This window comes from Furipterus horrens, unplaced genomic scaffold (assembly GCF_987537825.1).
Source record: "Furipterus horrens unplaced genomic scaffold, mFurHor1.1.pri manual_scaffold_3, whole genome shotgun sequence".
NCBI classification, from domain to species: domain Eukaryota; kingdom Metazoa; phylum Chordata; class Mammalia; order Chiroptera; family Furipteridae; genus Furipterus; species Furipterus horrens.
In genome coordinates, this window is record NW_028327173.1 from 205802794 (window position 1) to 205827013 (window position 24220).

A 24220-nucleotide genomic window follows, 5' to 3' on the forward strand; every position below is an offset into this window, starting at 1 on the left:
TCCCGCGCCCGTGACTGCCGCCCCACGCCTGCCTCCGCCCGGGTCTCCTCCTTGCGGGTGGCGCGAAGCTGCCTCTCTCCCCGGGAAAGTTGAATCTGGGGAGGGAGTTCCTCTGCGCGTCCAAACTTGGGGAGAAGGCTGGAGTACTGGCCTCTCAGAGCCCAGGGGACGGCAAAGGCAGGGGGCACCCCTCCCGGAGGCACGAATCCAAGAAGGAAGTGACACCTTTCGGTCGCCTGACGCTGGGGGAGCGCCGTCCGGCGCCTCGGACCCCACAATCCCGGGAGCCGCCACGCACGGGATCGCTGGGCCCCAGGTTCGGGTGGGAGTCCCCAGGATGCCGAGGAACGGCGGCGCCTGGGAAAAAGCCGCAAAGAATGTGACTCCCACGCCTAATGCGAACCTCCCACAAACCTAAGGCCCAGTAATGTGCCTCCCTCCTCCCCGGCGCCCCCTCCCGCAGCAAACCCATCCTCCCGCGAGTCCACTAGCTTGATCCAGGGACTCCACCAGCTCCTTGACCACGCCACTGTGGAAGGGCTAAACCTTATCTGCCTCTGGGCCTGGGCGCTCCCAGCGCCTTCAAGCCCTTTGAACTGCCCGCTGCCCCAGCCCTGGTCTTTGTCCCAGTAATTACACGTTTGCACGACTGGTTTCGCCTCCTTCGGACCGGGCGACAGCCGCTAAGGAAGAACACAGCTTTGCAGGACTGTGCACCTGGTGGACTGTCTATTCGATTCAGGTGTGGCTACGCGCATTTTGAAGATGGGGATAAGGAGGCTGGGCTGGAGGAATTAAGTCCCTGGGCCAAATCTAGTGATTCCCAGAGGGCTGGCAGGCCCTTTATCAAGGTGTGTTGAATAAATCAGAGTAGAAATGTCTCCTAAAAGAAAGATTAAATTGTAAAACAGACGGGGTGTGTGCGCGTGTGTGTGCGTGTGCGCGCGCGTGTGTTTCCCACGCTGGAGGAGGGTGGAAGAATGACAAAGCCTAGAGGTAACGCTGGGTAGACCTAGCCTGAGTAAAATGCCGGTGCCGACCTGACCTGTGCACTTGGAACCCATTTATTAATTTATAATTATTCCAAGGGTCACAGGCGATAGACGCAAAGGGTCCTTCCCATTCTTGCCCTTGACCAGTTCTAGGTTTGGTGCAGTTGAGGGTAAAGAGCTCAAGCTCTGGTGTCAAACAGCTTGGAGCCTGTTACTCATCCTTGGTTTCCTCTTCTGTTAAATGGGTGTAGTGATAGGAACCTGTCCTGAATGGTTTTGTGCCTGGTATTGTGGGCTGGTTCTGGGTACAGTGTGATGACTCCAGTTTCTGGCACACAGCCAGCTATTCAGCCATTCATCAAACATTTCCTGAGCACCTACTATGTGCTAATCCCTGGGAATGTAGAGAAGAATGTGGCATAGACTGCCACACCCGGGGGGGGGAGGGGTGTCAGCGTGCAATGAGTCTGTGTACAAAGGGCTGAAGCCTGAACAGGGTCGTGCTGGTGCACAGAGACAAACTGTCCCTCTCGTTGTTCCCGTGGCCAAGAGCACCCGTTCCAGAGCTGAGAGACCCAAATTCCAGGCCCAGCTCCTCTGCTTAACTGCACGAACCTTGGCAAGCCATGTGATCTCTTAGAGCCTTGGTTTTCTCATCTGCACAAGAGAAATAACAGTAATATTTCACAGGTGAGAATATATGTGATAAAGTTATTTTATAAACCACAAACTAGCATGCATATCTTACTAGCTCTATTACTATTATTATTATCATTAGTTTTGTAAGGCTTGATGCTTTTTAGAACACTCTCCTATTGTTGTTCTTAAGCGTGACATGAAAACAGGACTTTTTTGGTCAATTACATGGCAGCCTTTGTCACTCCAAAACAGTTCACACAGAAGGAAAAGAAGAGTTGAGGAAGCAAGGCAGGAGAATGGGGGAGTTTACAACCAGGAGACCATAAAAAATTCACTTCGGCTTCAGCGTTACTGCCACAGAAAGCAGTGGAAATGAAGTTATCTGGAAGAAAATTCTGGCAAAGGGTAGGAGGACAGCCCCCCTGTCATCTCTGGAATTGAGCACAGGAAACCCCACCCCATGGCCTCCCTGTCAGAGTGGCCCAGAGAGGGAACCACAAAAAGGCCCTAAAATTATGCCATTCGGAAATTCTGACTCATCTGGTAGTGGGAGCTGTTTGTGCAACGTACAAAAGGTCTCCCAAAAAGCAGACTTTTTACTCTGCTTTCCCTGCATGTTTGCCCTGCAGCCAGCACCCCCGACCCCACCCCACGGGGAAGCAGGGGCCCATTTAATAAACTGAGGAAATTATTCCAGTCTGTTTCACATTTGTACTTGGCTAGCTAGCTTCTACAGCGATTCGGTAGAAATCGTGTTTTGTGAACCTGGTTTTAGCTGTTTGTGTGTTCAGTCTCCACAGAAAGATCAGAACAAAAGCTGGGTTGCTCTACTGGAATCCAACTTCTTGTTGTAGGGATGGGAAAACTGAGGCAAGAGGGCAGGAAGGAGAGGCCCTGCCCGGAGTCCCAGGGTCGTAATTGGTGTTCTGGAAAATTATGTTTCCATTTTTCTGTCCTAGACTGACTTCCCCCTTAGTGATTAAATGAATTAAGGGTCCTTGACTAACCGGAAATGAAAATCTCCCCCTGGGGTGGCCATTGCTGGGGTGCCCCATAAGAGAAGTCCTGATCTGAGCTGGGGAGCTGGTTCTCACCCTGGCTGTGGTGTCAGGTTTTCTCCCTCCCTCCCTCCCTCCTTCCTTGTCTCTTTTGTTCTTTCTTGCCAGCTCTCCAAGTGTGAGTCTGTCCTTCCCCACTCAGGTGCTACAATGTGCCTCTAGGGTGAGCCCATGTACCAGCCTGGTTCCTGAACTTCTCTGGACAGGTCACCTTCCCCGCCAGTAGCTGCCACCCACCCAGTCACTGAGCAGGGGCTCCCTTGCTGGAGGGCAATGAGTCGTCTCAAGAACTAAGCTTGGGAAGCGGAGTAATTTGGGACATTTCTCTAGATACGCTAATCATGCTGACGTCTGTCAGAGGCATAGGGCTAGGTCCTGGGTGGTGGCGGGATTCTAGCCCTTGTTAGTACTGTTCATTAGCTGTGTGACTTGGGGTCCGCTCTGAGTTCCTGAGTCTGTGCCATGAGACAATTAGAAAAGATCACCTCTGCCCTGACCAGCGTGGCTCCGTTGGTTGGATGTCGTCCCCCAAAGTGAAAGGTCACCCGTTTGATTCCCGATGAGGGCACATGCCTGGGTTGCAGGTTCAATCCCTGGTCAGATGTTTCTCTCCCTCTCTTTCTCCTTCCCTTCCCCTCTTTCTAAAAATAAATAAATGAAACATTCAAAAAGGAGAGAGAAAAAGATCACCCCTAAGTTATCGTACCTCTCCCAACTGAAACAAACAACGTGAATCCAAATGTATTAAAGCAGCGATTTTCAACCTTTTTCATCTCCTGGCACACAAAAACGAATTACTAAAATTCTGTGGCACACCAAAAATATATTTTTTTGCCAATCTGACCAAAAATAAAAATAAAAAATAGGTACAATTTTTATTCATTCACAACAGATGGCTATTGTGTTGGCTGTTGTTTTTTTTGTTTTTTTTTTTTTTAATTTGACAATCTAAGGGAAAAAGGGTCGGTGCCCCTGATAAATAGTCAGGTATTGCATGTTTTAAAAATTCTTGCAGCGCCCTGGAAATAGCCATGATAGACAAGACCGTCGTTTAATATGACTTAACACTGCTATTACTGCACTCCAAGGAGTAAGTACAATAAATTCAGAAATGTTCAGGCACAACTGACAAACTGTGTTACTAAAAAGTAAAACCCTTCTACCAGAGGCTGGCTATCTTTCTCCCATGAGTGGGCGACCCGGTCTACTCTTTCTGCTTCTGTTGGGAACACTGTAAGTGGTTTTGTTTTAAAGTAAACATTTGATTTTGTGATCATTGTAGATTGTGCAGATGTGAGAAATGGTCCAGAGAGATCCACTGCACCTTTTACCCAGTTTTCTCCGATGGCAGCATGTTGCACACTGTGTATACAATGTTACAAGGAGGATGTTGACCCTGATACCTGCAGGATAGAGAGCATGCCCATCGCCATGGACAACCCCCCATGCCGCTCCTCCCTCCTGCCCTCCTCCCCTCCTTTAGCCCTGGGAACCATTCATCTGTCCTCATTTCTATACTTTTGCCATTTCAAGACACTCGTATCATTGGAATTATCAAGTATGCACACTTTGGGGATGGGCTGTTTTCCCCCCGGAGGTTCCACCAGCTTGCTTTGTGTATCAAAGGTTCATGCCTCTTCCTGCTGAGGAGTGTCTACTGTGTCGACGGGCCACAGCGTAACCATTCACTTGTTGAAGGACATCTGGATTATTTCCAGCTTGGGGCTATTATGAATAAAGCGGCTATAAACATTCAGTACAGGTTTCTGTGTCAAGATGAGTTTTCACACGTTCTGTGTTAACTGTTAGAGTACCAACACACGATACCACGCCGCCAGACTCTGGCCCGCTTACTCACGGTGATGAGCAAACCCCAGTAACTGCCCAGGATCAGGCCATGAGTTTTGGAAAACCAAGAAAAGCAAACTACAAATGCTGGGCTGCGTGGTACAGAAGTGACTCTTAGAAGAGCCCAGAAAAGGGAGGGAGGGAGGGAGGGAGCACACTTGAGCGTTTGGGGAAAAGTGTTCTGGACGAGGCAGGATGTGAGCTACATTTTGAATGATAGAGAATAATCATGATATTTAACATTTATTAAAGGGTTACTAGGGCCGAGTGCTGTCCTAAGCTTTTACTTATATTTAATCCTCTTCACTACCTTCAGGTGAATTATAATTATTATCTACTTTAACAAGGAGGGAACAGAGAGGGCAATAACTTGCCTGTTGTCATGTGGCTATCACGTGACTGACTTAGGGTACAACCCAGGCACTCTGGCCAGCCCACACTCTTAATCACTACACATCTTGCCTGTCTGGTAGTGATAGCGGAGGGCCATCCTCCGGTCATGATGAAATTCCAGTCCGTTTCTTAAGGTATAGTTTCACACAGAGCTACACTGAACCCAAAATGTTAAGCTCCAGCTTCATTAACGTCATGAGGTCTGTATGGTCAAGGTTATGAAAGTACTTGGCAAAGAACAGCACTGGCGTTTGTGATGTGAGACCTCTGAGGATAGAGAACAGCATCCCAGAACACTGGGGTGTGTGTGTGTGTGTGTGTGTGTGTGTGTGTGTGTGCGCAGCAGGGCTGGTGTGTGCATGTACATGCGTGTAGCAACCCAAGCCCTCCATGTGTGTGTGTGGGTGTGAGTGTGGGTGTAGCAGGGACAAGCCCTCCGTGTGTGTAGCAGGGCTGAGCCCTCCCATTATGCCCGTGACCTGCGTCTGCTGCAGGAACAGCGTCATAGCAGCACAGATAGAACATGCAGGGCTGGCTGAGCCGCTTCCGATAACGAATGTGGTTTTGTGTTCTCTGAACTGCTGCAAACTGTACCAGGGACGTCCCAGCCATGCTCAGCTATTTCCTTGGTTACTAAGCACGTGAGCTCGCGAGTACTCCTCAGTCACAGCCTTGACTGCTGCTCGCCCTTCCAGCTTCATCTTTTTGGTTGAAACAGTAGCATTTTAGGAACGTGGCTTATTTATTTCTGTTTCATCACCTGGATGCAGCCTTGATAACGGCAGTGCTGCCAGCCGCGCTGTGGGTCGGCAGAGTAGAAAATCACTGGATGGAAATCTCCTCGCGGTCTCTCTCTCTCCCTGCACGTGTTCCCCAGCTGGCCGAGCTGGGTGGGCCAGGGCCCCTCCCCATGTCTCCACGCGAGGAGACGCAGACACTTCTTGCCCTGTCTTCCCCGGAGGAGCTGTCGTCAGGATCAGAGAATAAGGACCATGTGCTGCTGACAGACCTGCAGTTCTGTGCAGACGCGCTGTTACGGGAAAAGAAACCCTCCGATTACTGTGCTTTCAAACAGAACTTCACAACAGAACCACCTCAGCAGGAGGCTGCGGGAAAGACTTCCCTGAGAAGGAGAGAAACCTTGTCTTGTTTTGCTCCCCCGGGACAAGTTTTTGAAATCTGCAGGAGTGTTCTCGCCTGCTCTGGGCGGACTTGGCCGTCCTGCACATGTGATAATATTAGCAGCGCTGTGTGATAGGCAGCGTGCCCAGGAAGCCGGGGGAGGCTCTGAGCCCTGCCCGGCAGACTAGCAGAGGCCCAGCCGGGGCACCTGGGCTGGGGCAGCGGAGCCCACGCTCGGCATCTGTGCCACCCCCACCATCCCTCTGCGAGCAGGCAAGCTCGGCTCTTTGGAGAAGCCTGCACTGGGGCACAGCTGACCCCTTTGTTGGAGTGGCAGAAGCTTGCGTCAAATAGGTCCCTGCGTCTGTATGCGGGCTGTTGCTCTGGAGCAGGAAAGACCGGCTCGCTGCAGGAGCCTCCTTCCATAAAACCTCAGACTCTTGCTGCAAACCAGGGGCCCAAGACGTGTGCAGACCAAATGCTTTCCAAAGAGCCTGCTGCAGGTCCTCCAAGACTGGCGGCATCTGGCCTGAGACCTTAAAGACCGTAAATCCTAAATATCGTTTTTGATGTTGCAGAGTTGGTGGGCAGAGGAAAGCGGCAGGCACCGCAAAGGCACCTCCTGTCTAATTAAAAAGCCAGGTTCAGCAGACAAAAGCAGCTCCTACACACAGGCAGGAGAGAAGGCAGCACACTCATCCCAGTGACCTTGAGTGTCTAAAAGGTCCTTGCTGTCACTGTGCCACTGGAATTAGTTCACCGCTTCAGCAATCCAGGCTGTTTCATCACCCAAACTGAAATGCTGGCTTGTGTCACCGGTGAATCTGGGCAAAAGGACAGGCCGTCTACTCACTCAGTTTACAAACTCTAAGATGGCCTGAAACAAAGGCACGTATACACACGCACACACACACACACACACACACACACACACACACACACACACACACACGTGCGCATGCGCCAGCCAGAAGACACCTTACAAATTCACTGGGCCGCTCCTGCCGGGCCCAGAGACCCTGAGAGGATCCCAGAGCTCTGATTGCATCAGCTCGCAACCATGTTTACCTGCATTGCCTAACGCAGGAGACACTCAGGTTGGGTCTTGCCTGGCCCCCCGGTGGCTTCTGACATCCATCCGTGATCCAGCTCTGTTGTGGGAGCTCTTCTGTTCCCCATCCCGCCCCTTCAGCCTTCTCCGGGCCCGTCCCTCCTCACCACATGCTTTCCCCAGGGCTCATCCCTGTTTTCTTTTCTCTTGCTCCTCCTGCCCAAACCTCTTTCATCATGAGGTCCAGACCTGTAGATGCAACTACCCGAGTACTATCTTCCTAAAGTTCTGATACAACCAGATGACTTATGATAACTCAAATTCCTCGAAACTCAGAATGTCCAAAAGTAACTCCTGACTCACCTCTTCCACCCTCCTTCCTGTCTGCTCTGCCTCGGCAGGTAGGAGCCACCAGCTCTAAGCCAGGAACCTGGGGACAGGCCTGCATTCCTCCCTCTTGTTCCTGGCCCCTCCCCACAGCCAGCCAGTTGCCAGATGCTGTCAATCTGGCCTCCGAAGTCTGGACAGCCGCGCCACACCAGCCAGAGCCCTGCCGTGGCTGGCTCTTAAGTCTCCCGGCGGGTCTCCCCGTCTGTCTCACGGCCTCCAGTTCGCCTGCAACCGTTCCACGGGGCTCATCCCTCAAGAACTTGCAGCTCACGCTCCTCCGTGACCTCCTCTCATCCCACAGATGGAACCCTACGGCCCTCAGGCCTGTCCCCATGTCTGCACGGCAGGCCTCTGCCCTGGCCGTTTCCTCCGGATCCAAAGCACCTCCCTTTCAGATAGTAGCTCCTTTCCCTTTTCCAACAGCCAGTGAAAGCTCCCCCTGGCCCCTGAGGCGCTGACTGCTGCACTCAGGGCCCCACTGCCACCTAATACTCATGGCATTCTTGCATTTGTCCCTGTCGCTGTCATGACTGCAAGGCCCTTGGGAGGGTTGTCTCACCCACCCAGCATAGAGCTGGTGGGTGCTCCACAGGAGTCTGCTTCTTCCCTCCCATGGCACAGGCATAGGATGTCACGCACTTGGGGATTTCGGAGATTCGGTCCTGCCTTGTCACCATGGTATGCGTTCCGCATCCAAGAATTATGCATTGAGCACATACTAAGTGCCAGGTAGAGTGCTAAGGGCCAGGGGCAGGAAAGAACTCAGTCGCACTACAAGCTGCCTGTCTGGTGGTGGGGGAGGGGGCAACACCACACAATGACACTGTGATACATACAAGCCCTTGACGGGTTTTGGTCCCCAACAGCCGTGAAATGGGGCTGGTTATATTCCGTAACGCCTCCGATTGCGCATCCCGGGTGAAACAGTACCTCGGCATTCCCAGGGCGGCCTCGTGGGTGGCCGTGGCCAGGCCTCGTGTTAGCCGAGCGCTCTCAAGCGCATCTGGTTCACGCGGCTTAGGAAAACCCAACTCGATGCCAATGTCATTCCGTCCCTTACCACCTAATTAAGTATTTCTAAGGTATGTGCCACAGACTAATATGAAGGCTGTAACAGAGGTAGAATAAAACTGCTTATCTGGCGTAAGGAGGGAAGAATGTATTCCTCAGGTTTATTTTTTTAAACAAAACCTCTTTAAGCCATGTGTGGGTATAATTTTAGTTGGCAGTCTAATATATACTACATTTCCTTGGCTTCTTATCCAGAGGCACGTGGAATACAATTTCCTTTTCTTGGTATTTTGATATTATTATATAAGCCTCTAATGCTCAAGGAATAGTGTGTTGTGAGGACTGTTAGTCCCGCTTATATTAAATATTCCCAGAATGCTGCTTTTCCAAAAAAAAAAGAAAAAAAAAAAAATCCCAGAATGTCTGCCTCTTAATTTTTAGAATCTCCTGTTAACCGATTTATAAGTCATTGCTTCTTCCTGCTTTTAGTGTTAAACTTTTGAAATTTACTGCTTCTAATCTGTCGTGGCTGTAACAGCAGAAAGCTAAGCGTCAGCCATTCCCTAAGGTCAGAACAGGCCTCCAAGGGGAACCGAGTCCTGCGGGGTCGGGCAAACTCCGCTTCCCGACGCCCTCCGGGGACAGGGACGCTGCCCAGCTTCCTGACAGACTGGCGCCCTCTCCCGGCCCTGCAGGGGAAGGCAGAGGCCCCTCACGGAGTGCCCCAAGTTCCCGAAGGAATGATTTTGAAACACATGTTGATTTTTTAAAAAGATTTTATTTTTTAGAGAGAGGGAAAGGTGGGGAAGGACGAGGGAGAGAGACACGGACGTGCGAGAGAAACATCGGTCGCCCCGCCTCTCGCCCAGCCAGGGACCTGGCCCGCAGCCCAGGCACGTGCCCTGACCGGGGACCGATCCGGCGACCCTTTGGTGCGCAGGCCGGCGCTCAGCCCACGGGGCCACACCAGCCAGGGCTTGGTTTTTAACACAAGCAAGAGGCTCTGTCCCCAGGCAGCTGGCAGGAGGTGCACACTGTCCAAACTGTCCGAGCTGCCGTGCGTGGTATGAAGATGAGCGGGCGGGAGGACCTCGCCACCCCGCTGACGCGCACACGTGGCGCTGCACCGAAACGCACGGCAGGAGGCGGCCGCGTCCCTGTGCATCTGTGGACGGCAGGCCGGCCGGCACGGGCCCTTCTCTTCGAGGCTTTCAGTACGAAATGCTCTTGGTCCCGCGAGGGAGCGAGGGAGGTCTGGCCAAAGTGACCCCCCCACACACACCTTTTTTTCTTTTCTTTTAAACAGAATATTAGTTTCTAACAGTCTTGTATTGAAGTTATTTGAAACTCTGGCTCACTGAAATTGGATAACAGTTAACTATATCTCGGCAGGCTATGCTTTCAAAAAGTTTCAAGTTAGAATTAACAAATGGAATTTTTCAGGCCATAAAAGCAGAAAAATATTTTAAATCCTCCAATATTTTCCTGCGAAAGATAATGAATAGCTGATGTCTCATCCCATTTCCAGCCTCCCGCCCCGCCATGAAACGGGGGTGGATTTCTCCTCCTTCGCTAGATGCATTGCTGAAGGCTGGAGCAATGGATTCCCATGATAGCCAGATTTAATTTTGACGCATTAAATTACTAAGGCTCAAAGGTGGAAGCACCAAGTGGAATTCTGACTCATCATAAAGAGTATTTAAGGCCTTGGCAATACATCTCAGCAATCATTCAAAGAAAATAATAAAATTGTCTCACTGTTCGTCTGGCTGCAAACTCGGTGATTATCAGAGAGAGCCATAAACTTCTGCTGGCAGATAAATTTCCGTAACAGGTCTGACCCACAACAGCACTGGCTCCTTGCTTTTATGTCCTGTCTCAGAAGCTGCTGGAATGTGCTAACAGTGTGAGTTATGGAAACTATCTGCTGCTGGAAAACAGAAACACATAATGCAGAACATTAAAATCTTTCATTAAACAGTTTGGGAAAAGTCAACTGTTCTTTTACCACCTTTAATCAAGTCTGAACATGTTTTACGATTACCCCTTAATTCTTAATATTACCTTAGAGGAGATTGGCCTGGGCTATTTTCCTCAGAGTAAAATTAAGGTTCTCAACAGAGCCAAGCCCAGCAGAGGCCTGGAGTCTGGGCCTCAATGCAGAAAAAGCATGGGGACAAAAGAAAATGTAACTTTCAGGAATGAAAATCTATGGTTTACATTTTTTTCCACTGGTTTTTAAATTGAAATTGTCATTCCAGTTCCACAAAGCATAAAAAAAATCACATCCGTCTCTAATATATTCACATGCAGAGCCAGTGAAGATAATTCAGGAATATTTAATTTTCCATGGGACTCGCCGGTGAGGTTACAACTCAGCAGTAAAATTTCAAAAAGTGCTTGTGAAGGCAACCCAACCTCTAGAGGAACCCAGAGTGCTCAAGTCTGTCAAAAAGATGTTCTACACAAATACTGGAAAGAGAACCGAATCTGGGGACCAAAATGTCCGAGAACCACTATCCTAGTGTTAACGGTGAGGTCCAAATGAATGCACGTGCAGAAACCCGTTTGAAGGCCAGAACAGTGCGCTACACATGCAAGACAGTTATTATTTGGGGGGGGGGGGGTAAAGGCTCAGGAGCAGAGGAAGAGTACAAATCGGTTCCTTTTACTCCGCAGCCCTTGTATAATGACATCTTGAAAGAACAGGAACTGTTTGCAGACGTCACACATTTTTCACAAAACCAGGAAGACAGAAGGGGTGGAAAATTCTACGGAGGAGAAAAAGAACCCCCGAGTATTTAGGATTGCTGAGGACTGGAACCTGGGGCTCACATCACCCGTCTACAATTCAAATCCCAGAGCAGGATCAGGTTCTGCTGCGGCCTCCGGACGCTCCGTAAACGCTTCTTCAGGGAACCCGTCCTCGCCCGCATCTCCCACCGCTGGCTCTGGGCTGCGCTCACCCACTTTACAGCACCCCTTTACCCGGAGCGGAGCGCAGGCCCTGGTGGGGCCCTCCTTCCTGTTTCTGGGCGGCGCCCACTGCGTGGGACACAGCGATTAGCAAAACTGGGGCCACTCCCATGGTCGGAGGAGTATTTATAAAAACAGCTGTCAGATAGAGGTAGTCGAAATCCAAGACATTTGTATCTTGGCATTAGGGATTAGCAAAGATTCTCTTGGCGGGCGGGGCAGCGCCTTGGCTTCTCACGCACTACATTATTCTTCGGGCAGCTGGGGCACCGAGTGAATGCCGGGGTTGCAGCCGTTAACAGCCACGTGCACCAGAGAACGGGTTCAGGTTCCAGCTGCAACGCCGGGGCACAAACGCTATTTTAGCTCAGGAACGTTTGCTGGCTCAACTCTTTGTGCCACCCAGGCAGTCACTTTTCTCTCAAAATGACACGGAAGAATGCTCCGAGCAGCTGGGACCCAGCCATTTCTGTATGGCCTGTCCTACGCTCAGAAACACACCCTCTTTGCCAGATGCAACGGACTTCAACACTGAGGCCCAGCAACACGGATGTGCCCAGTTCAAATAAGGATTCGTCTTAAGCTTGATAATCACTTAGGGTTTGTTTTGGGGAGACGTGATCTCAACGTTGTAAGATTTTTATAGTTCAACATGAATTTGCTTTTGGAGAAGTGGGTGGAAGGAAAAATTTTACCAAATGTAGTAAAGCCTTATCTATAAATAAGTGCAGGGAAGAAAAACATCTTTAAGATGCCTGAGTCAGCATGTTTACATGCCTTGATTATTTGGTTTGGGGTCTAATTATATCTCGTGACCAAAAGGCCGGGATTCTCTGAAGTCTCTGTGTACTTTCCACCCCCATGTCCCCATTAATGTCCACATGGGAGAGATCACGAATTGGTAGATTACTGACTTCTGTGTTCAAAACACCCGAATACATTTGGGCATATGTGCAGATTTCTGACAGCTGTTTATTTAAAGAGTATATTTGTGACACATTTTCATTACAGAATTCCTAAAGAGAAACCGCAAAACTAAAATGCCAAATCATAAACATGTATAAGAGTTCTATGCTTTGGAAGAAATATTTTGAACACTATTTTATCTGCTTCTCTAAATCTTTGATGTCTGGAGCCAAGCACTCCAACAGTGGTTTTCACTCAAAGACAGAAGTGAATATGTTCCACACAGACAACATTTTATATTTCTGCTTCCTCTCTTAAACACTTAAATTTAGGTGTAGTGTTCCAATTTCTTCGGTGTCGCGACGTGGTCTGTTCCCCTGCCCTGGGTGCACGACCGCAGCCACCGGCAGCTCCCTGGAGGGCAAGGACAGGCTTTCCCAGGGCCTGCCTCTCACTCACGTGCCTCTCATCCTCTGCTGGGCGCGGAGGCTCCGCTTAGTGCTGGCGAGACGCAGGCTCTGCGCCCTTCCTGCGCAAGGACGACACTTCGTCTTTAACGACGGCTGTATTCTCAACTTAGTAAGACAACTGAAAAAGACCACTACACTTCCGAAGCCAATACTCTACACCAGAGAAGGGGTACCATTACCGCCCTGTGCCTCCAGAGCCTTGGAATACCAGTTCGCAAATTCTTCTCCCTCTTCCAACAAGCACAAAAGCCAAAGGAGACAGTTTCCAGTGGGCAATAAACAATTTACAATTTCAGGAACAAATAGCCAATATTTAGGTTTTTTTTTTTAAATAAAAAAACAACTTACTAGGAGTAAAAGGTGACCTTGGAAATCGCACGTTCCCTGCTGTGGCACCACATGCCGGACTTCCGAAGCCACGGTTCTGCGCCAGCATCACCGTGCTTCCTAAATACGAGGCCTGTCCAGAAAGTATCCAGCCGCGTGCTGTGAAACCAGACATTTCTCGAAGAAGATACAAGAAACACTGTACACGGGACAATGACACCTCAGTCCCCTTCAAAGCAGGCACCTTGGGACCTCACACAGTTCCCCCAGGCTCTTCCACTGTTCAAAACACTCTGCAAAATCACTTGTTGGGATTGCCATTAGCTGCCTTGTCGTACGTATTTTCCTGAATCTCACCGATGGTGATTTTAGCTTTGGAAAGAGCCATTAAGTCGCATGGTGCCAAATCTGGGCTGTGTGGGGGTTGAGTCAACTGGGTCATCGGTCTCTGCTGATTGCAGCCTGTACACGTTCAACATTCTCGGGTGTTCTGCTCGTTGCGGGCCTTCTAGGACATGGGTCACTTTCAGCAGATTCTTGACCATCTTTGAATCACTTGTGCCGCACTTTTATTTGCTCTGCATTCATTGCATTGTCCCCGAAGCCTTCTGAGTCATCCAAATAGTTTTTGCAGAGCAGTGTTCAAGCTTAATGCAAAATGAGACGCAGGTTTGCTGCTCTGCTTGCTCAGTCATTTTGGATGTGACGGCCACACAGCACACGTGCTCACTCAGCAGTGTCTACCGCCCCCACTGACTAGTACAGTGAGGCCATCATTATTCACACATGTGCATTCCAGCCCACTCTCCTTGGCTGCCAGGTTACATTGGTGTCGTACAAACCGTTCTGTTATATTAACAACGGCTGGACTTTTTCCAGACAGCCTCGTTATTTCTGTTCCTGATGCGTGTTCCTCTGACTTACCTGGAATCAAATAATCTGGGGGGTAAAAAGAAGATTCTTTAAGAAGCTGATCAATTTTGGGTCCCACATTAGGAAACCATCAGTCATCAAAGGGATGAAATATGTCACTGAGGGGCACTTCTGGGTAACATCTTGAGTTTATTTTCAGTTAACTAGGCAGGCTCAAGTTTCACACTGAAGGATTATTTCAAAGATCCACGTGCTAACAGTGCATGCACTAATTTTCTGATTTTACATTTGGGCACCTCCAAAGCATACACAGGTCATCCCCAGAAACAATTTTTAAAATACTTAAGGTTAAAAAATAAAAAAATTTGTAGCAGTACTTAAGTATCCAACAGAAACCACTCCATCTGTTAAACAATATCAAGCCTGCAAAGCTTCTCTTACTGTTGGTGGATAGATAATGACATGGGAAAGTCATCATCACCGTGGCAACAGTACCGAGGAACTATCAGAGGAAAATTGCACATGGAACAGCTGGCTCTGGAGCAGTCACGCCTCAGCTTCCTCTGCAGTATGCTTTTTCTGCAAGTCTGGTGTGCCCTCGGGTACCATCAACCCAGGGGCGGCTCCAGACTACAGATCCCGTGGCCATTTCCCCGAGTCCCACGCTTCCGGAATCATTCGTTCCACCAACGTGAGCACCTGCCACGCTCCAAGTACACTGGGCTAAATCGAGTGCCTGGGAGTGAAATCAACAAACTCCTAATAAATATATGCTAAGGTGTCAAAAGCACAAGAGACTAGAAAACAATGGACCTTCCTTTCTGCACGCTGTACCCCCGCCTTTCTTTGTACCTGCTTCTCATTTCTCACGCTGACAAGATCTAGATCGCTCTCTGGAGATCCCGCGCAGGCCTCGGGCGGAGCACGCAGCACCTGCTCACAAAACGTTTGTCCAACGAACCAATTTCCGTCTTAGTTCCCCATTCAGCAAACCTTTCCCGGGGCCAGGCCCAAGGGCTTAAGTAGAGTGGAAAGTCAGCTCCCCTAAACCCTGATGGGATCACGCAGACGAGAAGGCTTTACAAACCTTTAAAATAAAAGCTATGTTGGAGAAATAATCGCGCGCCAGAGGCGAGGCCAAGGGGTCGAGCATGGCCTTCTGCTCCCACGTGGGCGGCGCGCCGAGGCAGCGCATGATCAGATGAGGTAGCCCCGGGCAAGCCTGGACCCCAGTGCCTGGCCTGGCATTCGGCCCCGGCCTTAGGGAGGCACCCGAGTCGCTCACCTAAGCTGGGAAAGATGTACGCAGGCCTTTTCTAGCGCTGTTAGCAACCCTGATGCAGAAACCTGAGAGCCGCCAACCGCGTTGCCACGGCAACTCAACCACCTTACACCGGAACCGGAACCTCCATCTGGAAATGACCCCTTCCCGGCGTTCCGCGGAAGGGCAAAACCCCGCCCAGTGCCTTTCCCAGTCCTCCGGGAGATCCCAGCGGGCCCGCCTACCCTCCCGAGGGAAGTCGTCTTTTCCCGCGTTTCTTCTCTCTTTGCCGCGGAGCGTGACCCTGATGGACATCCCTTCTCTCCAATCAACTAACAAAGCGGTTGCCGAGGGCCAATGATAAGGCTGTAGGATGTGGCTCTGGCGTAAGGACCACCTTTAACCTGTCGGGGCGGGGCGAGTGACAGGATTGGTAAACTCGAGTAGTTGCCGGCCAGCCTTCTCCAATCACGAAGAGCAGCATGGAGTTGGCCCAATGAGGGCCTCCGGGGGGGCGGGCCGGGAAAGGCGCCTAGGGGCGAGCTGAGGTCCCGGGCTGTAAAGGGTCCCAGCGAGCGTGCGGGATGAGCTGGTCCGTGGGCCGCGCGGCGGCGGCTCTGCTCCGCTGGGGGCGTGGCGCGGGCAGCGGCGGCCTGCGGGGCCCGGGCGTGCGAACGGCAGGCTCGGGGGGCGGCGGCGGCTCGGCGGAGCGGCTGGACGCGATGGTGAAGAAGGACAAGGTGGTGGTCTTCCTCAAGGGCACCCCGGAGCAGCCCCAGTGCGGCTTCAGCAACGCCGTGGTGCAGATCCTGCGGCTGCACGGTGTCCAGGACTACGCGGCCTACAACGTGCTGGACGACCCCCAGCTCCGGCAAGGTCAGGGCGGGCCAGGTGCGGGACGGGGACGACGGGCCCAGGCCGCTGCTCGGGGCCGGGGGCCACTCTGGGGTTTGCGCGGGGCGAGGGCCCCGGGTCCCACGGTGTGAGAGTCTCGGGCGGGGACATGATGGGCTTGAACACGGTCCGAGGACCTTGGGCCCCGGTCTGTTGTCACTTGGGACAGTGGGCTAAGTCCTAGCGACTCAGCGGTCCGCCCGCGGAGCAGGCGTCGGCGTTTCGGGGCGAGTCCTCGCTGCTTCCGAATAGTGTCCAGCCGCCTCGCTGCCCGCTCTGCAGGGAGGGGGACGTCGGGCGGAGAGGGGTGCAGTAAGAACCCGGGAGGCAAGCACTTGGGGGGATACTTTGAGGGCATCGGCCTGCCTGTTGGGTGGGTTACGAGCTGGTGCTGTGAACGGAGGGGCCCAGGGTGCCGTCGTCCGGCGCTGGTGACGTCAGAGGCTGGCCTCTGCAAGGTCAAGGCTCAGGGTGTCAGGGACCATCTTCTGTCGTTGGTCTGCGTGGGGATCCGGGGGGGGGGGCAGGAAACCGAGGGCAGGGGAGGATTTGCGGGGCCAGGGCTTGGAGACGGGGAGCTTCCGGAGCCAGAGGCCAGGCGGCACCTGTGGCTTTTCGCTGGCCCGGGACAGCGGGGGCCGCTGTGTATCGTGTTTCTGCAGAGCAGGGTTTCCGCGAGGGTTCCAGTGAATTACTAAACGCCACTTTTCTTCATCGTATCGGGGACTCTCTTCCACGCTCTTAAAAAGCACGAGCACCCTTAAATTTCTGCCTCATCAGACACCACTGTAGTTCTTGCCTTGGGACCACTGTCTTTGGAATGAATAATCATTGTGCTACTGTTGCGTGTTTATGAAGCATTTGACAATCTGTCCAGCCTTTTCAGTATCGGGAACCTAAGGCGGTATCAAAAACCCTGTGACGTCGGCCAACTCTAAAAGTTGGACCGTGGGCCGTCTGTATGCGTCTGCGTGGCAGATGTGTCGTGCGCTGAAGAGGAGCGTGTGAAATGGTGGCCGACACTTTGGAGGAGCACGAGGGTGCCGAGTTATTCCCATACCGTCAGGGCCTGGCCGGGTGGAAGGTGAGCAGAGCTGAGCACCCAGCTGCTTCGCTCCTGAGGGTGTCGTCCAGAGCAGGAGTTGACAGGCTTCCTTTTTCAAGGCCAGAGAGTAAATACTTGAGTCTTTATGGGCGGTGCAGCCTCTGTTGCGAGTATTCGACTTGGCTGCTGTAGCCTGAAAGCGGTCGGGGATCCTACGTTAGTGAATAAGAGGAACTATGTGCCAATAAAACTTTATTTACGAGAGCAAGAACTGGGCCAGATTTGGCCCAAAGGCCATAGTGTGTCACCCCTTGGTCTAGACAGACAGACCCTGCCTGTGAGTTAGGAGACGTGTAAGGCTGTCCTCCGCAGTGTTGCTTGTAATAATGAAAAACCGGCAAGAAGGGATCTTGGTAAAATGAATCGAGATGTATTCATGTGACTAAATTGCAGAAAGATGCAAAGTTTAGTCAAAAAGTAAGTCGCCAGAAGGTAAGTGTGCAGTAATGCTATTTGTGTGTGTAAATGTTCAGTATGACAAACTGGCCCATGTATTGCAGCTGCGTGTGTGCAAGTGTAGCCCATGGGCAGGAGAGACAGAGGCCAGCCCCACACAGGCCAGAGGCTGCCCCTGGTGGTCAGGAGCCTGGCCTTCGGACGCCGGGAAGCCTGGGGTAAACCCTGGCCCCGCATATGCTAGCATTGTTACTTAATCCCTGTAAGCCTTAGTTTCTTAATCTGAAAAGTAGGGGGGTTAATTATACTTACCGGGTAGGATTTTTGTAAAGATTCAGTGAGATGATGTAGGTAAAACTTAAAGAGTATGAAACTCTGTAACCTTGAGCTCAATAAATGGGTGTCTAGTGGCATCTTTCATTGGTATTTTCCTGCATCCTTTCCCTAAGCTTTCTCTGTTGCGTGTGTTTCTCAGAGAAGCATTCCTGGGGCGGGGCGGGTAGAGGACCTCAAGAAGGAGAAGTAGGACACCCACGCCGTCCCTGGCCCTGTGGGAGTTTAGTTCATTTCACCAGTTATTTCTCATTTCACCTTCATAAGAAATCTGGGCGGCGGGGAGTCATCCCCATTCTCTAGATGAGGAAACTGGAGCTAAGAGATCAGCAGGTTTAGCTGAGGCTCCAGGTACAAGCTAGCAGGCCAGAGTGTGATGGCCTCCTGGCGGGTGCCTGGTCCCCCCCCCCCCCCCCCCCCGGGGCTTTGCTTCCCCTCTGTGGAGGGTCTGCTGTTCTCCATGCTCTCAGCTCACGTTACCTCCTGGTCCAAGCCTCCTCCTCTAAGTCAGGGAAGAGGAAGAAGTACAGGACTCCCGGAGTCGCCCAAGGTCAACGGAGCCCAGGAAGTGGCCAAGTTGGAATTGCTTTGCATCCTACTCTGAGGCTCCCGTAGTGAAAAATCTACCAGGTCAAAGGGGGGCTCTTGAAACGTACGGTACTGTCCAAACCAGGAACAAGGAAGGACGCTCTGAAATGTGAGGGATTTCAAAAAGTGCCTTTTGAAAATTTGGAAGGGAATTTTCCAGAACATGTTCTCCACTCTGGCTTGTACTTGGAATGTTAAATGGTTGGTGGAGCAGTAGGTATATATGTAAGACACCCTTCTGACTTCCAGTTCTGAGTGTTATCCTGTTATATAACTTTGCAGTCAAGATTCTCTGTCCCAGATTGAATCAGTGTCTGTTACCTAATAAATATGATGATTGTCATTACAGTCCATTCTTGGATATAATTTTCGAATTTTCAGGAGTCTCTCTGATTCTGAGTAATTCCAAGTGATATTTGGGAGAACCATCTCTGTATATTGCAGTTTTTAAAAATTGAATTGTGAGAGAAATTAGCCATATTTAAACAGTTAATTGTGAATTGATGGGACTCATTTTAACCTTCAACTTATGAACAGTTTTCTTTTATCATTTTAAGTATCTCACTTCACTCTATAGCAGCAATTTTCCACCGGTGCGCCATAAGAATTTTTGAAACAAGCGCTACCTGCCTGTTCGGTCAGGGGCACTGACCTCTCGTCCTTCAGACAGTCAGATAAGAAAATGGCAACAGCCAGCATGACAATAACAGCTGTCCAGTGAGAGTGAATCAAAATTATACTTTTGTTGTCAGATCAGCAAAAAAAAAAATCATATGTATTTCGGTGTGCCACAGAATTTTAGTAATTAGTTTATGTGTGCCATGATCTGGAAAGGGTTGAAAATCGCTGCTCTACAGGGATCAATTACATATTTCCTTACATATTTAAACCTGTATCAGACTTTAAAAAAATGTAATATAGCATGTTTTTAGAGAAAGATGCTGAAGCTTTGCCTTGACATCAGCTGCCCGTGACACTTGTTAATCTAAAAATTAAAGAAGCAGGTAAGCAGATAAATTGTCAGCCGATCGGCACCTTGGCCGCTGGCCCAAAGGTTGGGAAGGGGCCAGCCACCCCCCTGCACGTGGCTCTGTGTCGGATGCTCGGGCTGGTTGGAAAGCCCCCTTGTGGTGGTGGTTTTGGTGGTCAGGGTTCGTCCTGGTGGCATGTCACTCTCTTCCCCTCAGTCAGAGACAGTCTGTGACATAAAGCTCAGTGGATGGGACGAGCCTAATGCTTTGGTCATGTGTGGTGCTGTACAAATGATCAATAAGAGCAAACCAGTCTGCTGCTCAGCAAAGATTCCGTTTAAAAGAATTGTCCCTTTTAGGGTTGAATGTGTGGTCAGTTCATATTTACTTTAAACATTTCTTAATTCCCACACTCAATCTCAGTTATCATAAAAGTAAAGAAATTAGGTTTGTAACAGGCGTCGTTGTAAAAGAAGTTCTGATAGACTGAAGATAGAGTAAACACACAGGTTTGTAACAGGCATCTTGTAAAAGAAGTTCTGATAGACTGAAGATAACACACACACACATGCACACACATGCACACGCATGCTCACCCTTGTGTGCTAAGTCATAGCAACAAATGTCAGAATGCTGACAAACTGGAATCCATCAGGGCCTTCTAGTATATTTAGATGGTACCGTGAGGGCATTCTGATGCTTAATGGAATGGGCCCTGCTTTGGTGACCCCGGAGCCAACTTGTTGGACTTCCAGAGGGACTTAGAGGTATGCTTTGAAGTTGCTAAGAGAGTGGATCTTAAGATCTCATGGCAAGAGAGGAAATTTTGTCACTATAGACTTATTGTGGTGACCATTTTGCAACATATGCAAACATCGTGTTGTACACCTGAAACTAACATAACATCGTGTCAGAGCTCAGTAAAGCGTTCATAAGGGAAGAAGTATGCTTTGGGGAGCCTGTAACATCGTAACCACTTCCTACGGGTGTCTGGGGGGGAGAGATAAGCCCTCAGCTCAGCTGGGGGCCTTTCCCAGAGCTGCCCTGCAGGGCGAGGTTGCTGTTTTCTTCTTAAAGAAAACAGTGACTTTCAAATGAGAAAAACATATATCTTGGGCAGTTATTTGTGATGTAACTGAAATTGGTGATTTTATTGGGAAAATAAATGATAATAAATTATAGGGTGTCAAGAACCAGTCCTCGTGTTTTTAGTCTGTTTACATAAAAACCACCACGTGACCAGTTTTTTAATTTTTATAATGCTGTATTTTGTTTGCAGGATCTGTTGACTTTTCTATTTTGTGTTTGTTTCGACTATTTTAAAATAACTGCCTGTCTCTATAAAGTGTAAAATAATCACATGTACTCTGTAGTGAATATTATTATGTCATGATGTTGACCGTCCTCTGTTTTAATGTAACCAGCACAGATGTTTATTGGCTGGATATGTTTTAAAAGGATATTTCGTCCCAACGTGGGAGTAGAGGGGTGAGGATGAACGTAAGAAAAGAGTGGGTTCTTTATGTCTCGGGACTGAAGGCACATTTCCTTCTTACTGCTCTGCCACAACCGTCATCCCCATGGGGCTCAGGACAGTCCCTGGCAGCCCTGCGGCTCCTGGTCCCATGGGTGCTGGGTGGTCTCGCCTGCTGTGAGTGCTTGAGAGCCGCTGGGAGTCCTGCGCCTGGACCACCACCCGGGCCTCCGCGAGCGTTGGGCCTCCCTTCCTTGGTCCCTGGGGGCTCTGAGTGGAGCCCAGTGGCCTGCCCCATGGCATGCCCGTCCCCGTCCCTGTCCCCGTCCCGGGGGCCGAACGAGATGAGGGCTGCGGTTGTAGGCATGGAAAGGGACTTCTCTCTGGGTCAGAGAGTTTAAAGGTGAAACCAATGACCGACATCGTGAGCAGGGGTCACGGGGGACACTCCCTCACCGAGGCAGGCCTTAGGTGGGTCGGCCTCACTGGGCAATGCCACCCTGACGGCTCCCTGCGATGTAACCCACTTGGAGATGAAGCCGCAGCGTTTCTTCCAGGGTCGGTTTTACCGAAAGCATGCCCGGCAGGTGCGTCGAGAACATGGCTCTGGGAATCACGTGTGGCGTCCATGAACCGATCGCGCGTTCTGGGCTGTTACCAGCGCCGAGCATGTGCTGGGTGTTTCACAGGAGAGCCTTGCCTGACTCCCATCAGCCCCTGGTGGGATGAGGGTGGCGCAGAGGGGAGGGGAAGTCATGACGTGTCTGGGGTCCCCGTTTGTAATGGGAAGAGATCGGGGTTAAACGCCAGTCCGTGTGGCTCGCAGCTGGTGCCCTTTGTAGTGACCTCGTTGCCCAGGCATGGGGGCCGTCGGGCCGGAACGCCGGTCTCCGCTGGGGGCGGGCGAGGAGCACGCGGCTGAGGAGAAGGCAGCTCTGTCCGTGTCAGTGACGCTTACGTGTTCTCTCCCCGCAGGCATTAAGGACTACTCCAACTGGCCCACCATCCCGCAGGTGTACCTCAACGGCGAGTTTGTGGGGGGCTGCGACATTCTCCTGCAGATGCACCAGAACGGGGACCTGGTGGAAGAACTGAAAAAGCTGGGCATCCGCTCCGCCCTTCTGGACGAAACGAAAGACCAGGGCTCAAAGTGAGGGTGGCGGGGGCCGCACACCCGCTGCCGTGGAGAAGCCTGACCGGGCCTGTTTTCCCTGCCCACCCAGCTGCCCGCACGGGCTCCTCCCGTGTGTGAGCGGTCAGGCGATCCTGGTGTGTCAGGGGTTTGGGCGAGAAGGTTCTGTCGTGATTTAGTTGTAAGCCCTGCGCTGTATGTAGTAGCTCAGGGTCGTGTGACCGTCCTGCTATAAACAGAGCGTGTGCTCACACAGCCGTTTGTGCTTTGTCTGATTCAGGAGGAAAACCAGGGGTTTCTACATCGTCGTGATTAGTCACGAGTCCCCTGCCAGTGTGTCAATCTGCAAAGATAATATCTGCCCCCCAATTTTTTGTCACTTGTTCTGTTAAGGAAGAGAACACGGTAACCGAGGTGTCATTTTTTAAAATAAACTGCCAGGGATACAGTGTGTTGAGTTGTTAATTCTGAAGAGCAGTAAGGCTGTGTTTTGGCTCTTCCTGCTGCTGTAGCGGAAAGCCGTGGACTGGGCAGCTCGTGGACAACAGTCCGGAGGCTGGAAGTCCAAGATCGAGGCCCGGCAGGTTCCGGGCCCAGTGAGAACCAGCATCTGGTGCGGAGACCGCTGTCTTCTCCCTGTGTGCTCACTAGCGGGCTCTCTGGGGTCCCTCTTGTGAGTGTGTTCATCCCCCCCATGAGGGCTCTGCTCCAAAAGGCCCCGCCTCCCAACCCCACCCACGTACGGGCCAGATGTCAACAGGAATTTTGACAGGACACAGACACTCAACATACAGCAGGATTTTTAGTTCTGTGACCTTGGGAGTCTAGAAATTAAGAGTGATTTTCACACTCTGTTAAATTCGCCGCAGAAATTGCTATCAGGCTGCGCTCTGGGCTCTCGAGGGGAAGTAAGTTGTTCACGCTGAGCGGTGCTAAAGGGGCCATTGGAGGCCTGCGGGACTGGCGAGCTGTGAGGCTGCGGGGGGCAGCCCCTGCCCATCGGGAGACGTCATTGACACTCCTCCAAGGATGGGATCTAATGAGTACTTTATTTCTTCAAAAAGAGCGCCTCGATTTAAAAAGGAGTAATTGGAGTCATAGCAGAGGTTCTTCCGGGATCTTTTCATAAGGCTCCCGGTGGCCTCCACCTCCGTGCTGGAATGGGAGCTGGAGGGGTGCTTGGCGGTGAGTTGGGGGGAGAGCCCATCCTGGCGTGGCGAGCCTCAACCCCCATAGCCATTCTCGAGGCCTGTCCTATGTCAGTGAACCTGAGAGCCTCTTGAAAAGCTCGAGAACAGACTGACTTAGAGGTAGGGGTTGACACGTCAGGTCGGGGTCCTCCCAGAGCTTGCTGCTCTTGCCGCCCTCCCTCCCCTGGGGGTTTTGGGACTCCCAAAAGGAAGGCAAGGAAAAGACCTGGCTGGTGTGGCTCAGTGGAATGAGCGCCGGCCTGCGAACCAAAGGGTTGCTGGTTCGATTCCCGGTCAGGGCATATGCCTGGGTTGCGGGCCAGGTCCCCAGTTGGGGCGCACAAGAGGCAACCACACGTTGATGCTTCTCTCCCTCTCTCCCTCCCTTTCCCTCTCTCTAAAAATAAATTAATAAAATCTTTTTTTTTTTTTTTTTTTTTTTTATCCTGGTAAGAGGTTACATTTTCTTGATTCCTTGTATGTCTGTTAGTTTTTTAAAATTGAATAATGGACATTGTGAATTGTTTCAGGGTACTTGGTTTTATTATACTTCTTTAAATTTCTTGGACTTTCTCTGACCGACCATTTAGTAAGTTACTTAAATATTACTTCAGTTTTTCCAAAGTTTGCTTTAAGCCCCTTTCAGACTTAAAACAGCCTTTTGTCTAGGGCTGATTTTGCTGCACTCCTCCGTCGCAGCTTTGGCAGGTTTTCTACTAAATTTTGGAACTCAGAATGAGGTCTCTTCACTCTAGCCGAGGCAACCTAACCAGTTTCTAACCTGCGTGAGCTGTAGAAATTGTGCAGCGTACAGGCCGTA

At 50.9% G+C, this 24220-nt stretch overlaps 1 protein-coding gene, 1 long non-coding RNA gene and 1 other non-coding gene across 4 annotated transcripts; 2 read left to right on the forward strand and 1 right to left on the reverse strand.

Annotated features, from left to right (window-relative positions):
• The first annotated feature begins 148 nt into the window (after positions 1 to 148).
• LOC150017237 (uncharacterized) lies at positions 149 to 4450 on the forward strand. 2 transcript variants are annotated; one of them, XR_016509883.1, is made up of 3 exons: positions 149 to 742; positions 3705 to 3779; positions 3972 to 4450. It is a non-coding gene; the product is annotated as an uncharacterized LOC150017237 (long non-coding RNA). The 2 variants fall into 2 exon arrangements; XR_016509884.1 differs by lacking the exon at positions 149 to 742 and adding an exon at positions 1510 to 1682.
• Positions 4451 to 14419: 9969 nt separating this feature from the next.
• Positions 14420 to 14695, reverse strand: LOC150017238 (small Cajal body-specific RNA 13). The gene has a single exon (XR_016510368.1).
• Positions 14696 to 15820: 1125 nt separating this feature from the next.
• Positions 15821 to 22239, forward strand: GLRX5 (glutaredoxin 5). The gene is made up of 2 exons (XM_090271363.1): positions 15821 to 16193; positions 22054 to 22239. Exons 1-2 carry the CDS (start codon positions 15902 to 15904, stop codon positions 22230 to 22232), a joined length of 471 nt encoding a protein of 156 aa, XP_090127489.1. The 5' UTR covers positions 15821 to 15901; the 3' UTR covers positions 22233 to 22239.
• Positions 22240 to 24220: the final 1981 nt, after the last annotated feature.